Raw genomic sequence first — 14043 nt, forward strand, 5'->3', positions numbered from 1 at the left:
TTCCCAAACAGTGCTAACTTGGCTCCCCATAAAGCTTATTTTGCCTTGGTTGTTTGTTTTGGGTTGTTTGTTCTCCTCCCCCGCTCCCTTCCAAGAAATGCACACATATTCCTAACAAAACAATTTGGTATAAGCATCAAGAAACCAAATGTACACAGATTTGTAAAATTATATAGCAACACCTTACTACCACATATTTAATCTATGATTCCTCCTGTAAGAGTAGTAAGTAGGCAAGATTGCACACGGTTATACATTTTTACAGTATAAAGTACTTCTAAAGGACTTATTTAAAATCTGCAGGACACAAATACCAAATTACAAATGCAGAGTGAAACAAAAATTCAGGAAAACTTGTTTAAAACACCTCACACTGGTTTTTATGTCAAAGAAGTCCGATCCATTTGCAGCTGAAAATAAGCATGTCATCAACCCATTTAAATTTTGCCCGTTTAAATTCTGGTAGAAAAGCTTACTAAGTAATACATACGTCTAGTGTACAAGTTCTCATCCGTGAGGAATACATTTTACAGCAACAGCTTTTACGCATCAAAACCTACAAGGAACTTGAAACCATATACCTGAGGACCAGAAATGCTGTAGGAAGAGTCACGAAGGCAGCCAGTGATGCCATTTACCTTTTGGCCTGCAGTCCCTGACCGAAAAGATTAAAAAAAAAAAGAACTCCAGGAACTCTCACCCAGCAAGGAGCCGACGAAGATGAGAAGCTGCACGGCGGTGGTGAAGTGCCGGTAGCTCTGCTCCTGGCCGTGCTCCTGGCTCTCCTCGCTGCCGTTCCCGCCCCGCCAGCCCATGGGCCCGGCCGAGGCGTTCCCCATCCCCACGGCCCTGCCGACAGCCGGGGACGGGGCACGGCCGCTTGCGTTCATCAACACCCAGCTCCTCTCGTACCCCATGGCCGAGTTCCCGCCTTCCCTGCTGCCACACGGCTTGTCCAGCCCTTGCCTTTAGGGAGTGAATGGAGCCCACAGGCAAAAAGCCGCTTCTGAGGATGAAGCCCGGTCTCTGCCCCTCGGAGGCATCTTCACCGCATTCCTGTGTCCCGAGAACCAGGGCTGGCTGCTCGCCTTTCCACTCTGTAAGTCATGACAGCCGGTAAACAAACGCAGAGAACAAGCCAAGCTTCTCCTTGCGATCAGCTGTCCCATAGTTTTTGCCGCACACCGCCACGGGTCTCCTCAGCGTGTTTTACGGCGATAAGCGGGAGGGGAGGGATGGCTGTGCCCAGGATCGCCCCGCACCCCGCGGCTCATCTCCCCCGCTGCCGGGGGCCGCACGGCCGGGGCTCCCTGCACACAACACCGGCCTGCAAACGTGGGGAGCACGAACTCCGTCCCCTCACTGCACTCTCAGCCTTGGCTCTGGCCGTGCTCACGGCGCTGAGAGAGGAAAAGCGTGGCTTTCTCGGCGGCACATCTGCTCCCGCTCTCTGCTCTGCTCCTGCCTGCTCCGCCCGTGGAGAGACACGGCTCCCTGCTGTCTCCCTCAGACCCTTACACAGCGTCCAGAGAGGCCAGCGACTGCTCGGTGCCTGTCCCTGCGCTCCCGCTGTTTCTCGGGGAAAACGAGCCGGGGTTTGAATCGCCAGGCGGGGGGCGCTCCAGCGAGCCGAGGCGGCTTCGTACGATCCCCGCACCGAGCGCGGCTGTTTCGTGCTCCCACATCCCAGCGCGGGCGCCGAGCCGCTGCCGGCCCGGTCCCGGAGTGCCAAAGCCCGCGGCGGTCCCGGGCCAGGCCGGACAGGAGCCGCCGCCCCCCGCGCTCCCCAAGGCGGGCCCGCCGCCATCACCACACCGCGGCCGCGGCGCCGCCATTTCGCTGGGGGCTGTGCCAGCGGGCCGGGGCGCCTTCTAAACCCTGTTTTAAAACAGAGCCCTAATTCTGATGACAGACTTTCAAAAGTCTGGTGCTAGGTTCTAGATACGCGTGTTACTTGTTAAAATAGATGCTTTTCTAAATGTATGATTTTCCGGAAAAGCTCTTCACTGGAGGTAGTCATTTCGGGCATTGATTGTAGAGGTGGTGTGCATCCATATGGCGGGTACACATTTGCCTTTAATTTGGAGACGTTGTGGGGTGCTAGTTAAAAATTAAGCCCAAAAGGTATTTTCAGGCACTGGCCGGCAGTTGGAGGTGCCCCGGGAAGAGGAGCTGTCCCTGTGCCCAGCCCCAGCACAGCGAGGCTCCCTCACGGGCCCCACGGCCAGAGACGTGTTTCCAATGACACTGGCCCAGTCTCCTGAGGTGTAGCTTCGGTGATCCGGGACAGAGCCAGGTGCTGTACTGTGTGTTCAAAGACATTTGCTGACCACAGGGATAGGGGACTGCCACTGTCCCGTCCCACCAGGTCCTGGAGTCTGTTGGCCAAGCCTCTGCTTGTACCTCCATGTGTTTGGGCCCAGCCATCTGCAGCCTCCTCTCGTTCCTCTGGGAGTTCCTCGCTCCGGCCTCTTTTCTAGTAATTCATGTCTCTGACTCACTCTGATTGTGGCCTCAGACTCACTCACCCTCCTACCTTTTCCTCTCACCCATAACTCATTCACTTTGTCCACCCCGTCCCATTTTTTCCCATTTTCACAGGAAATAATCAGCAGCTTTCACCTTGCTTTCCCCTCACCTTTCCTTTCCTGAGACACTCCAAAAGGCTTCTTCTTCCTTTTGGCCTTCAGCACTCTTGTGCCAATGACTGACAACCAGAGTCTGACCTTGGTCCCTTCACCTTCCAGCCGCCTGCAAGGTGCTTTCCCTCACACAGCCATCCTTTCTTCATTTCCTTTATCAGTATGGAATGATGAGCAAGGAGCCAGGCAAGAGCTAATGCTTACTATTACAGCCTACACTGTATTGTCTTTGCACAGATCTGCATAGTCAGGAAAGATTGCACTGGCTAAAGAAAGAGGTCCTCTATAGGATAGTCTGGGTTTGACTTAGGAATGGAACAGAACAGAAGTTGAAGGACACCACAGCCAAGAAAGAGATGTCTGCCTGGTTAAAAATAATTTGAATATTAAAATGCTCACACTGGCATATACTAATAATCTTAATGAAGTACTTGCTGCCACATAGATGACTATTACTCAGCTCTCTGCTTAAACCATCCTATAGGTAATGTAGAAGGAGAGGGATCACATTGTACTGTATGTAAGGAGAGTAGACCCGTTAGAAGAAAGAGCATAAAATACCTTAGAGACACTTCTTAGGGTACTCTCCTCTCCCTCCTTCCAAGTGCTGTTGCTCTCTTGGTGAGCATCTACCTGCTGTTATTATTAATATTATTATTATTATTACTACCCATTAACACAATGTTATCATTAGAGCTCTCTCACAGCTAGTGCATTTATTCTGACTTTGTATTTCTGTTGCTTCAATAAATCACATTATTTGTGAATCTGTGCTCATGGAAGTTCCCACTGAACATGACCAGATGTGTAATGCCAATTTGGTTATAATCAGAATAAGTCCAGCTGCATGCAGCCCCTCTGATCTCTGGAGACCAGCTGGAATGCAAGAGATATTATTTTCTGCCAAATTTCTTACTTTTAACACTCAGAACCTTTTCCCTCCCTTCTGCACTTCACATAGGAAGACTGACTTCCCCTCACCATGCACATAGGGAAGTGAAAGCACATTCTCACAACTCAATTAAATTTAATTTGCTAGAATTAAATTTTAATGTGGGACAGAGTTTTGAATTTTGTCTTCAATTTTGGAAGGGAAGCTTCTGTCCAGATGCAGTCTGGCACGTGTTTGGGGCAGGTGGATGTTCATTGTATTCCAGTAAATCCGTGCTGAGCATGTAAATACTCCCTGCAGTAATGTAATTTGGTTTAGTTCATGCAGGTTTTCACAAGGTTAGCTAGCAAAGCCACAGCGCTGCTAAAAGGTTGTCTCTTCCTCCTCATAAAATTTCACACTTGCTGGAGTACAAGACTTTTAAAAATAAATTCTCAGAATGTTTTTATGATTATGTTATTTTACTCTGGCTTTCTTCTTGGAAATAATGAATCATTATAGAAGTAAATTAAGAGAAAAAAAAATAGCTTGAGGTAGACATCTGGTCTAGAGCATTTAATCTTAACTGGTTAAATTTTTTCCAAGTCACAAAGTAGGGGAAAGTGGGGCAGCTTTAGAAGGCACACTGTTATCTGGCCACCCACTGCTGTCCAGTGTAACAGGAGAGACATTTCCCACGTGCTGGGCTCTGTGCCCCATAGCTCGTGCCTGGGAAGTATAAACCTATAATTGCTGTTAAAGAAAACTTTGCTGACATTTCTTAATTACTCACTGCATCAAGTCTTCTAATTGGCCATTCTTGCTGTGTCTTTGTGTTGTAAAGAAGATGAATCTGTGGCCTAGACACTTTTATTTGCAGTCTTTAACACAGGGAAACTTTGTATTTATTATATACAAATTGATAATGAGCATACCCAACTGCAGCAGAGGAAACTCCGATGATCAGTTACAGTGCCCCAGGTCACAGCTGACTGAGCAAGAGGAGTCTCTGCTGTTGCTAGATAAACACTAAACAGCTTTGATCATGCATTTCCCACCAAAAAGCAGATGAGATAGAAAGACCCTGCCACTAAAGACATTCTAGGAATGGCGAGGAACAGAGCATCACAACAGTGATACAATTTAACACTTGGGTTTTATTTGATACTAACGACCTCGCTTATGTGCAACTGAAAGATAAAGTAAGCAAGGAACATGCTTTCAATTTCAGAAGGACAAATCGAGGGCTATAGAAACCGATCACTAGTGTAAATGAGTGGTCTCTGTAACAAAAAATCTGTACTCAAAAATCAGGGAGTAACGTCAAAGTCACCAAAACTCCATTCCTATATCTGGGTGCACGGTAGCAAGCTGCAGACTACTGTAACCTTTTTCTTTGCCTGGAAATTACTCAGCTAATAGATAAGCTTGTATGTATGAATTTACTTGGGGTTTCTTTATCAAGATCCCAAAACTTGTGGCAGTGAAATGACGGAAGGAAAGCACATTTTCTTCTCTGGTTATCCCTGCTCCCCTGACAGCTCCCAGCTGCCTCTCTCTGGCAGGTCCCGCCAAGGACCTCAAGGGTTTGCACTTCAACCAAAGACTGTTCACCCTCCACCGGCTATTACTCGCTACAGCAATTGTAAGTGTTTCACAGGAACACTGTGAAACAGTTTTCACGGGAATTTGTATCCTGCCTCAGCTCTACATGAAATGCATTCTGAAATTTGTGGTTATTTTTACCTTTTTGTGAATTTTTCTCAAGGTCAGTTTAAAAAACTCTATAGAGTATCCAACTGTCTTTGCTGTGTATCTCTAATGCAGATACACCTGGAGGCGTGTCTTGAGGGAGTTCAGACTGGACATTAGGAAAGGTTCTTCACCCAGAGGGTGGTTGATCACAGGTTCCCAGGGAAGCGGCCACGGCACCAACCCTCCCAGCGTTTGGACGGTGCCCTTAGGCACGCTTTGGTTTTAGGGAGCCCCGTGAGGAGCAGGGCTTTGCTCGGCGATCCTTACGGGTCCCTTCCAATTCACACGTTCCTGCGGGCGAACCCCGGCCCGGGCTCCTCCTCCCGGCGCGGGGGAGGCGGTGCCGGGCCGCGCTGGGCTCCAGTCCCCGCCGGCAGCGCGGGCCCGCCATGGCCGCTGCGCGCCCGCCCCGCTGACATGGCCCGGGCCGCCGGCGGGCGGCAGCTGCCCGCGGAGCCGCCGGAGAGCTACCAGCTGCGCCAGGAGAACGAGCTCCAGGTCTTGGAGTCCATCTACGGCCAGGACTTCCAGGACCTGCGGCAGAGCCAGGCCTGGAAGGTAGCGAGCGGGGTCTGCGCACGGGGCGGGGGCGCCGGGGCCGGTCCCGGTGCGGGGCTGGGCTGGGCTGGGCCGGGCGGCGGCGGGGACGCGGCTGGAGCCGCCTCGCCGGGACCGGCCCTTGTCCGCCTTGTCCGCCTGGCCTGACGTGTCCCGGCCCTCGCTGCCTGCCCCTGCTCCTTCCCCAGCCCTGCAAACAGCCGCCTCTGCTATTAATTCTCGAGATAGAGGCTCTCGCGCTATAATCAGTGCTGTGCTCCTAAAGTGCGTTTTAATTAATTGTCAGGCTTATTAAAAATTGCTTCTTAATTCATTCCTTAAGCCACTAATTACATACCTGCTCAATTACTTCATCTTGTCGGTATACAGGATGATATTTGCATAGTTATTATATGCTGTGGTTTTGTCACAGTGCACCTGTTTTCATGATAATAATTTTGCTTTCATTTTTATGAGTTTGGGGTTTTTTTAATTACAACTGGTTATTGCTCAAGTCTGGTACTCACTACTCTCTTCCATTTGTCTTTTGTGTCCGCATCAAATTGATATTTCCTTTCCAGCTGTGTTCATAGTACTGGTTTCCTGTACCTGGAGATAAGCCTCACTCTGTTCTGTTCCATAGGTTCACTTTTACTGTTGGTTCTTTTTGCATTCTTTTGTCTTGAATGTCTACGATATATCCTCTGCTTTCTTTTGTGCCAGAGACTTGAACTTACATTTTTTGCATCAATGTATGACTTTTTCTCTTTTATGAAGTTTGGTAAGAACACTCTTAGTAATTTGTTGGGTTTCCAGAAGTGTTCACCGTGTATTGAAGGTCATATTTGACATCCTCTTCACTTGATGTGATCTCTTCCTTGCTAGAAAAGCAAAGGGGATGGTTACCATCTGTTTCTGTATTTGTTATTCCATGTGGTCTTGCTTCCCTCCCTTTTTCCTGTTACTGAGGGCTGGGTTGTTTTGTTGTTGTTTTGTTGTTTGTTTTTAAACCTAATTGAAAAGAAGAAGCTGGGAATGCTTAAATGGGCATATTTTACTTTGTTCTGATTTTGAGTAGGTGATTTGAACAGGGTGGGGATGGAGAAGCAATGCTTGTTAAAATTCTGGTTTATGGCAAAACACGAAATACAACTACAGAAGAAATACTGTCCATTTCTTTAGCTGGGTAAGGTGTGTATCAGTGTGACATTGTGGCCTGATGCCATGTTGGAAAATAAAATAATGCCTGTCAGTAATCCAAACACCAAAGAAAAATGTTGGTTTTGTAATGAATGCATTAATTTGTGATATAAATAACCTGTGTTAACTTTATTTAATTTTTTTCTACTGCTGTCTTACAGTAAGCAGAATAAAAAAGTTTTATTATAGAACCTCATTTTTTGAATCCTCTTTCTAATGCCTGTAACTACATTTATCTGAAGAAGTTGTAAAAATATAATGGACAAGCCATGATAATCAGTGGACCAATTCACTTCTATTGAGCAGTGTCAAGACATGTATATATTTTTTTCGTGTTCTGGATGGTCTAAGCTGTATTCTATTATAATATACATCGAGAGTTGTGTGTTTTCATTAAAACAAAACCAAACAACCGTTATCAATCAGAAGTTTTGTTTTGTGTTTTAGGTACGACAACCTCCTGAAATTAATTTAGTTCTGCGTCCTCAGGGATTGACTGGTGCTAGTGAAGTATATGCCAAAGTTGACCTGTGGGTCAAGTGTCCACCTACTTATCCTGATACGTAAGTGAACTTTAAAATATAACCTTTTTTCTCTGCTTTCCCTAGTAAAATGTAAGTTGAAAAGACATATAGTTTTATTCATCACTCTTAATCTTGCTTTCTGCGTGCCAGTATTTATTAAGCCTGGGGTATTTTACAATATGCAACTCTAAACTTTGGCACCTGAATTGGATTTAGTCTTTTGTGCAATGGGGAATAATAGGGATGAGTTTGTCAGTGCAAAACTGCAGCCCCAGTTTGTAGCTTGGAGATACGTAAACACAAGTGCCCCTGCCACCATCTTAGTGCCCTTGTTAAACTTCTTCAGCTCCTGACTCTTCCACTTGAGACAGACTGAATCTCTTTTTTATTTAAAGCCATCTGTTGTTCTGATTTCTTGCATTAGCTTTTGGAAGAGTTCTGCATAGAGAGTGTAGGAGTTGCAGGTGAGCAGCCTACCCCTGCATTTTGTGTTGGCAAGTGATTTCTGAGTTAAGTGTTGCTCCTGTTTTGTTCAGTCCTTATACTACTGATAGTCCAAAACATAACTCCCTTCAGTCCATCCATTTGTGCTGTGGCATAAGTGCTGTAGAAGGGAAATTCTATTCCTTACTAAGTGATAGCTCAGTGATACCCTATAACAAGGACATAACAGCTACTCTCATTTTTTTGTTGTTTTAGTTTAAAATAACACACCTACAGACATTTTGCTTCTTCACTTTATTTTAAGTGTTTTTTAAATCTAGCTGGTATTTATTGCATTTGTTTCTTGGGGTTTGTGTCACCTGTATAATGGTGATAAATAAATTTTAAAGATCTAAATGTTATATTAGTAATGTTTTAAATGGCTTGTTCAGTAAGTTAGTGATTAAGAGCTGAATTATTAGAGGCTACAGGGTTTCTTTGGTAGTTCTGCTATTAAATGTTACCAACAGGTAATCTGCAACCAGAAAATTTGATGATAGGGAATATAATACAGTATTTTCGACTTTATCTTGTATGTGTAATATTTTTATACTGCTTATTTAAGCTTTGACTAATTGCCACGTGACTATGAACTTAATTCGTTTTCCCTCACACAGTTTTTACCAACAATCTCTTGCTTTGTACACTCAATTTTTCTAATTAAGATTTTTTAATGTTTTGTTGCCATTTCTCAGAGTTCCTGAAATACAATTAAAAAATTCAAAAGGCTTGTCAAATGAGAAAATAAATGAATTAAAATCCAGACTAGCTGAACTGGCAAAAGAGCGCTGTGGAGAGGTAAGGGCTTTTCATTTCCTTGAGAGATACAGTCTGGACCTAAGTAGTTCTAAAGGTGTATGGTATAATATAGTGGAATACATCCGCATTAGAAGTGGAAGTTGCATTGCTTTTAAGGAAGGAAGGACTGTCTTTCTCAGGAATGTTTCTAATTAATGAAAGTTCAGACTATGGATGCTCTCAAAATCCAGTACATGTGTAAATACTGCAAGCTTTATTCCTGTTTAAAGGTTCACATTATTAGGTTTAAAGGTCCTGAGTTATTTGGCAGTATGAAAAGCAATGCTAACTGTCAAACTGAGAGCCTTCTGCACTTTTCAGATTAATAAGAGGCCAGATCTGTTTAAGTAAACAGTGGTTACCTGGGGAGTTTTTCCATGTGATCTTGTTCACTTAGTGCTGAACTGAAGGGCAAGGGACCTCCTTCATTCAACCAGCTCAACACTTTGTAGCACAGTCACTCCATGCCACTGTGCCTTTTTTCTTTCTGTGTTTAGGAGTGGTGATACTTGAATTTCCCTGGAATGGGTAAAAAGGGAAAGATGGAGAAACATGGGAAGCTTAGACCTTTTAGCTATTCTAAGGGATTTAATACATCCTTGGGTATGTTTAGTATTAACGATATCTTTCTTTTGTCGTTGAGGTCTGAAATGATTCAATGAATACCAGCAAACAAAGAGTTCTCAATGAAAGCAGGAGTTTTGGCATGTTTCTTATCACTGTTTGGAAATGTTGCAGGTGAACACATTTGGATAGCTCCATTTGTCTTTTTAAAAGTGAGAATTACACAGCTGTGGACATTGTAGTAGCCTGAAGGGATAGTATTTTGCTTTCAGTTCCCCAAACGTGTCAACTTTACAGATTTAGCAAGAGCTATCTGTCATTCACTCCTGCCACATCAAGCCTTTTTTTCCATTTAAATACCATACTTGTATTTTGACTACAAATTTTTCTGCAGATACTTTCAAAGTAACTGTTTTAGCCAGATACATTCTGTTCAATAACCAAGAATTTCCTCAAATTTCTCAATATCTTTGGAAATTAGCAGTTTAATAATATATTCTGGAATTTAGGGGGTGGGGTTTGTTGTTTGCTGTTTGTTTTTTTTCTAATGATGGTGCTATGGACAATTCATAGGAGGTACAAGGGTTAAACTCTCTAAGTAACCACAAAACCATGCAATATATACTTGGTCTGCTTACAACTGACCACAAGAATTATTAGCCTGTAGGGCTTTCAAGTCCCAGTTTGATTTCTGATCTCATTGAAAGGACCTAAAAATATGTCACACGTTTTCCTAATGTTGATTTTACAAAGAGAGAGTCTTTGTAAATGTGTAGCAATGTGTAGGTGTGGTTGTGAGTCACATGTATGGCACGCATTTTGTATGAATGGCATATGCAGTGCTGTCCTGAATTACTTTATCTGCAGCAAAAGGGAGATAACTTTTCTCTCTGCCTTGACAGATACTCCTTATTAAAGTGTATTCTGTGATATAGAAAGTTTGACAATACCTCAACCACCTGTTCAAACTGAGCAGCAAACTGTCGGTGTTTTTTTTTTAATTATTGAGGTTTCTTTTGGGTTTGGTGGGTTTTTAAATACATATGTGTACATGCAACAATTGCCTTGCCTTCTGAAGAATAACCTGGGAAAGATATTTTAGTTGCACATGTCAGATTCATACATATTGTGCTGTTCTTTCTATTTTGAATTGCCTCTTGGCTTCATTCTTACTTTCAAGCAGAGGATTGAGTGTCTGAGAATCTTCTAAATGTCACCCTCTTACAGGCAGATGGTACAATTTAATTTGGCTGGTCTCCCACCTGCATATGCAAATCCTGCTCAGTGGTGCTGCTGACTGCACCTTTGTCCTGTACTATTCTTTAATTTCAGAGCTAAAATGGTCTCTTAGCACTGTGGATTGCTTGAATTAATAAGGGGGTGCTACTAGACGGCTGAAAGCTTAAGACCTGACAGGTCAATAGATCTGTCAATACATATGCAGTTCAAGAAAACAATAACTGGAAATTGATTCCAACCTGGCAAACCATGTAGCAGAATTCAACTGAGAAGTTTTCAGTGAAGTTCTTATTTTAGTAGTTGTGGCTAGATGGATATGGAATGCCTTAAGTGACTTTACAGTTCTAACTGGGAGACTACTTTTCAGAGGCAGGGTTGGCTTTGTGGTTAGCAGTGAAATAATAACTATTTCATAGCAGTAGGTGCAGTAACAGATAAGTGCAAAGGATTTGTTCTGTTGTAGTTCATACATCCTAAACCCATATCTTTGGGAGTAGAAAGATTATGCCTAAGAGAAGATGAGAAATGATTTTTTAAATTTCACTTTCCTGTTAGAAAAATAAGATAGCTTAGGCTGTCTGTCTTTCAGTAATTTTTGCCACCTTCACTACTGTGGTCAGGGATTTTTCCTGTTACAATTTATTAATAAATAGTTCTTGACAAATTCTGATAAATTCTCCCTTATAAGTAACAAAATTGACAGTCATGCTTCTGCTGTGTTGCATTTTTGGGTGGGTATCATTTGGCTATCATTTGACTCTGCATGTCATTCATACTTATGTTATTTCAGGTGATGATATTTGAACTTGCTGACCATGTACAATCATTTCTCAGTGAGCATAATAAACCACCTTCCAAGTCTTTTCATGAAGAAATGCTAAAAAATCATCAGAAAGAACAGGAAAGATTGGCTCAGGAGGAATTGCGTAGGGCACAAGAAGTTAAGAGAAGAGAGGAACAGGAGGTAAGAGAAATTGAAGTATGAATAACCATTTATTCTTAAAGCAACATAATCATGGTTTTAAAATCACTATGTATAATGGTGAGTTTTAGTGAATTATTAACTTGTCAGACCTGCCAGTATGAGTTGATCAATATGTATTATATGAACTATCTGCTGCTGTAATTGTAATATTTTAATGATGTGGTTTTAACCCAGGGAAATATTTATGCCTGAAACAAACATAAATGTTGATTCCTGATCCTATAAAAATCACTTACCAAGAGGACCTTATACAAAAGTGTAAGCAAAGGTACATATTAAGTGCATTCCATCTGAAACAAGGAAGTGTTAGCCAGGCAGACAGGTAATGATACCTTCTTTCACTCTTAGGGTGACTGGAACATTCACTTTCACAGGCACCTCTAGAGAGCAACAAATTTAAAGAGGTGTCAGACCACCAACATCCTTCACTAGAAATGAGGGGATTCATCCAAGTCTCACAGGGGCTAGTAGTGTGAACTCTCCACTCTGTGGGGAATATGGATAGAATAGCTCTGGTTTTTGAAAGATCATGTGGATTTATCTCCTTGTCTTTTTTTAGTGGGGGTGAAACTTTATTGTTGGGTCTGGCAGTAGAAGTAATTTAGAGTTTCATTCTCCTATATCATACAATTGATGCTGTTAACTTCCTCAGGAGAGCTAATTTGACTTTTGTTTTTTTATTCTTGTGACATCCTCTAAGTTCTCTTTCAACACTTCTGAAAAATCAGCATCATAGCTTTTTTACTTTTAAATCAGGGTAAGATTTTAGCAGTTGCATTGCATATACTGTTGGATCTCTAACAACTGAAATTTATTTCAGCAACGTGAAATCCTTAATGAAATTCAGAGAAGGGAGGAAGAGAAAAGGGAAGAAAGAAAAAAGAAAGAGATTGCCAAACAGGTATTCTTTCTTAGCAGATGTGGAAAAAAACATTGCAGTAAGTTCTTCCCAGTACTGTAACAGTATGTGTAAAAATTTGAAATTTTCTTGGACATCTTTTCTTATTCAAGGGCTTCTAGTAGAAATTAAAATGAGTTCTTGATTATTTCAGGGGTTTATTTCTGGAATATACTAGAATCTTACACCCATCCAGGGGGGTATTTTCAAACAGAAAAAGCTGGTATATTAATGTTTCCAGTTTCTTTACATTCTTGCTATGGACAGTGCTGAAATATACTTTCTGAAATCTCAGCACTTTTTCTTTTGCCTCATGCATATACTTATTATGAAAACATATTTCTTCTGTGATCTGCATGACTTCATAGAATAATAACTGAGTACTTGCGTATTGTGATGATAGGAGTGGCTTCTGTATTTACTTGGTGTTTTTCCTGATTTATAGGAACGTTTGGAAATAGCTGCTCTGACAAATCAAGAAGATTGTCACAGGAGAGATAGAGTTGCTTCACGCTTAAATGGGAACTATTTGGAACATGGAGTGAATAATAAACACCGACCAAATTCAACTGGGCGTTCAAAGTATGTCAATTTGCTTGTGGATTTTTTAGGTTTGTTTGGTCATTTGTTTATTTTGTTGCAAACAGTAGATTACAAAGTGACATTTGAAAGCAAGAGAATAGTGTGCCATGTTGTTCACCTGTTCATTTTGGTCTCTTCCCTGCCACCTTCCCCCCTGCCTTCATTTGTCGTGGTTTAACTAAGCTGTGGATAATGTGGCAACTTTCCAATTTTTAAGGTTTGTATTCAGCTCCTGACTTTAAATGTACTGTCTTCCTGAGTTGGAGAAAAACGTTCTCTTTTTATTGCAGACGAGAACGCCAGCTTTCTGTTAGTAATAATGAAGAGTCTCCTGGAAATCATGAAGTTCTGAACTTCAGCACAAGTGGTGCTGGACAGCTTACTGTCCATAAAGGAAAATGTTTAGGTGAGCAAAATTACAATTGCAACTAGAAATGCTGGGGGTTGGGATGCTTTCAGTAACATCACTGATAAGCACAGGGCTGGAAATGCATACTTATCCTCCTCCCATTGCTGCTGATAGCCATGGCATAAAAGCAGCAGGTTTAGCTAACACATTAATACAGGACATGACGTGAAACTTTGAGCTGGAAGACCTCTATGGAGTGCCCACATGGACAGACCATCAAATGTTTTCCTTGTTTGTTTTCAACATAGCACTTCCTCAGTGGATGGATGAACAGCCTGAAAGTCTCTTGAGAAAGGAAATTTTTTTTATTTTGCAGTTTGAGGATGAACAATTGTGTTACTATGTTTATAGCTTGGCATTTGCTAAGCAGGAAAGTTGTTCATTTATTGAAACTTGAAATTCTTGAAAATGTGCAGTAGTTTTTTGTCAATATGTGGTTGCTTTCATTTGAGTACTGTCATATAGCATTCAGTCTCATCAAGCCTGATATTTTCCATACTTACCATAGAGATACGTGTCTTGTCTAGTTGTAAGTAGGTTTATGGTTTTGACTTTA

The 14043-nt window shown here is 42.4% G+C and overlaps 2 protein-coding genes across 5 annotated transcripts in view; one reads left to right on the plus strand and one right to left on the minus strand.

Moving 5' to 3' along the window:
• The window catches only part of GPR176 (G protein-coupled receptor 176), a gene marked incomplete at its 5' end in the record, with an annotated part of 31905 nt that extends 30988 nt beyond the window's left edge, over window positions 1-917 (minus strand). Inside the window, one exon of the mRNA XM_083864494.1 lies at window positions 701-917. Within this exon, the coding sequence (XP_083720620.1) occupies window positions 701-917 (217 nt within the window). The remainder of the gene's footprint in view (window positions 1-700) is intronic.
• The window catches only part of EIF2AK4 (eukaryotic translation initiation factor 2 alpha kinase 4), a gene marked incomplete at its 5' end in the record, with an annotated part of 42285 nt that continues 29104 nt past the window's right edge, over window positions 863-14043 (plus strand). For 3 of the 4 annotated variants that reach the window (XR_014590465.1, XM_083864489.1, XM_083864491.1), the window contains 7 exons: window positions 5686-5826; window positions 7453-7568; window positions 8708-8810; window positions 11404-11577; window positions 12419-12499; window positions 12942-13078; window positions 13369-13484. Coding sequence is in view for 3 of the 4 variants with exons in the window: in XM_083864489.1 (XP_083720615.1) it covers window positions 5686-5826; window positions 7453-7568; window positions 8708-8810; window positions 11404-11577; window positions 12419-12499; window positions 12942-13078; window positions 13369-13484 (868 nt within the window). Of the gene's footprint in view, window positions 1100-5685; window positions 5827-7452; window positions 7569-8707; window positions 8811-11403; window positions 11578-12418; window positions 12500-12941; window positions 13079-13368; window positions 13485-14043 lie in introns of those variants that run through there. The other variant, XM_083864490.1, reaches the window with a different exon arrangement.

This window comes from Zosterops lateralis (genome assembly GCF_965231275.1).
Source record: "Zosterops lateralis genome assembly, chromosome: 6".
NCBI classification, from domain to species: domain Eukaryota; kingdom Metazoa; phylum Chordata; class Aves; order Passeriformes; family Zosteropidae; genus Zosterops; species Zosterops lateralis.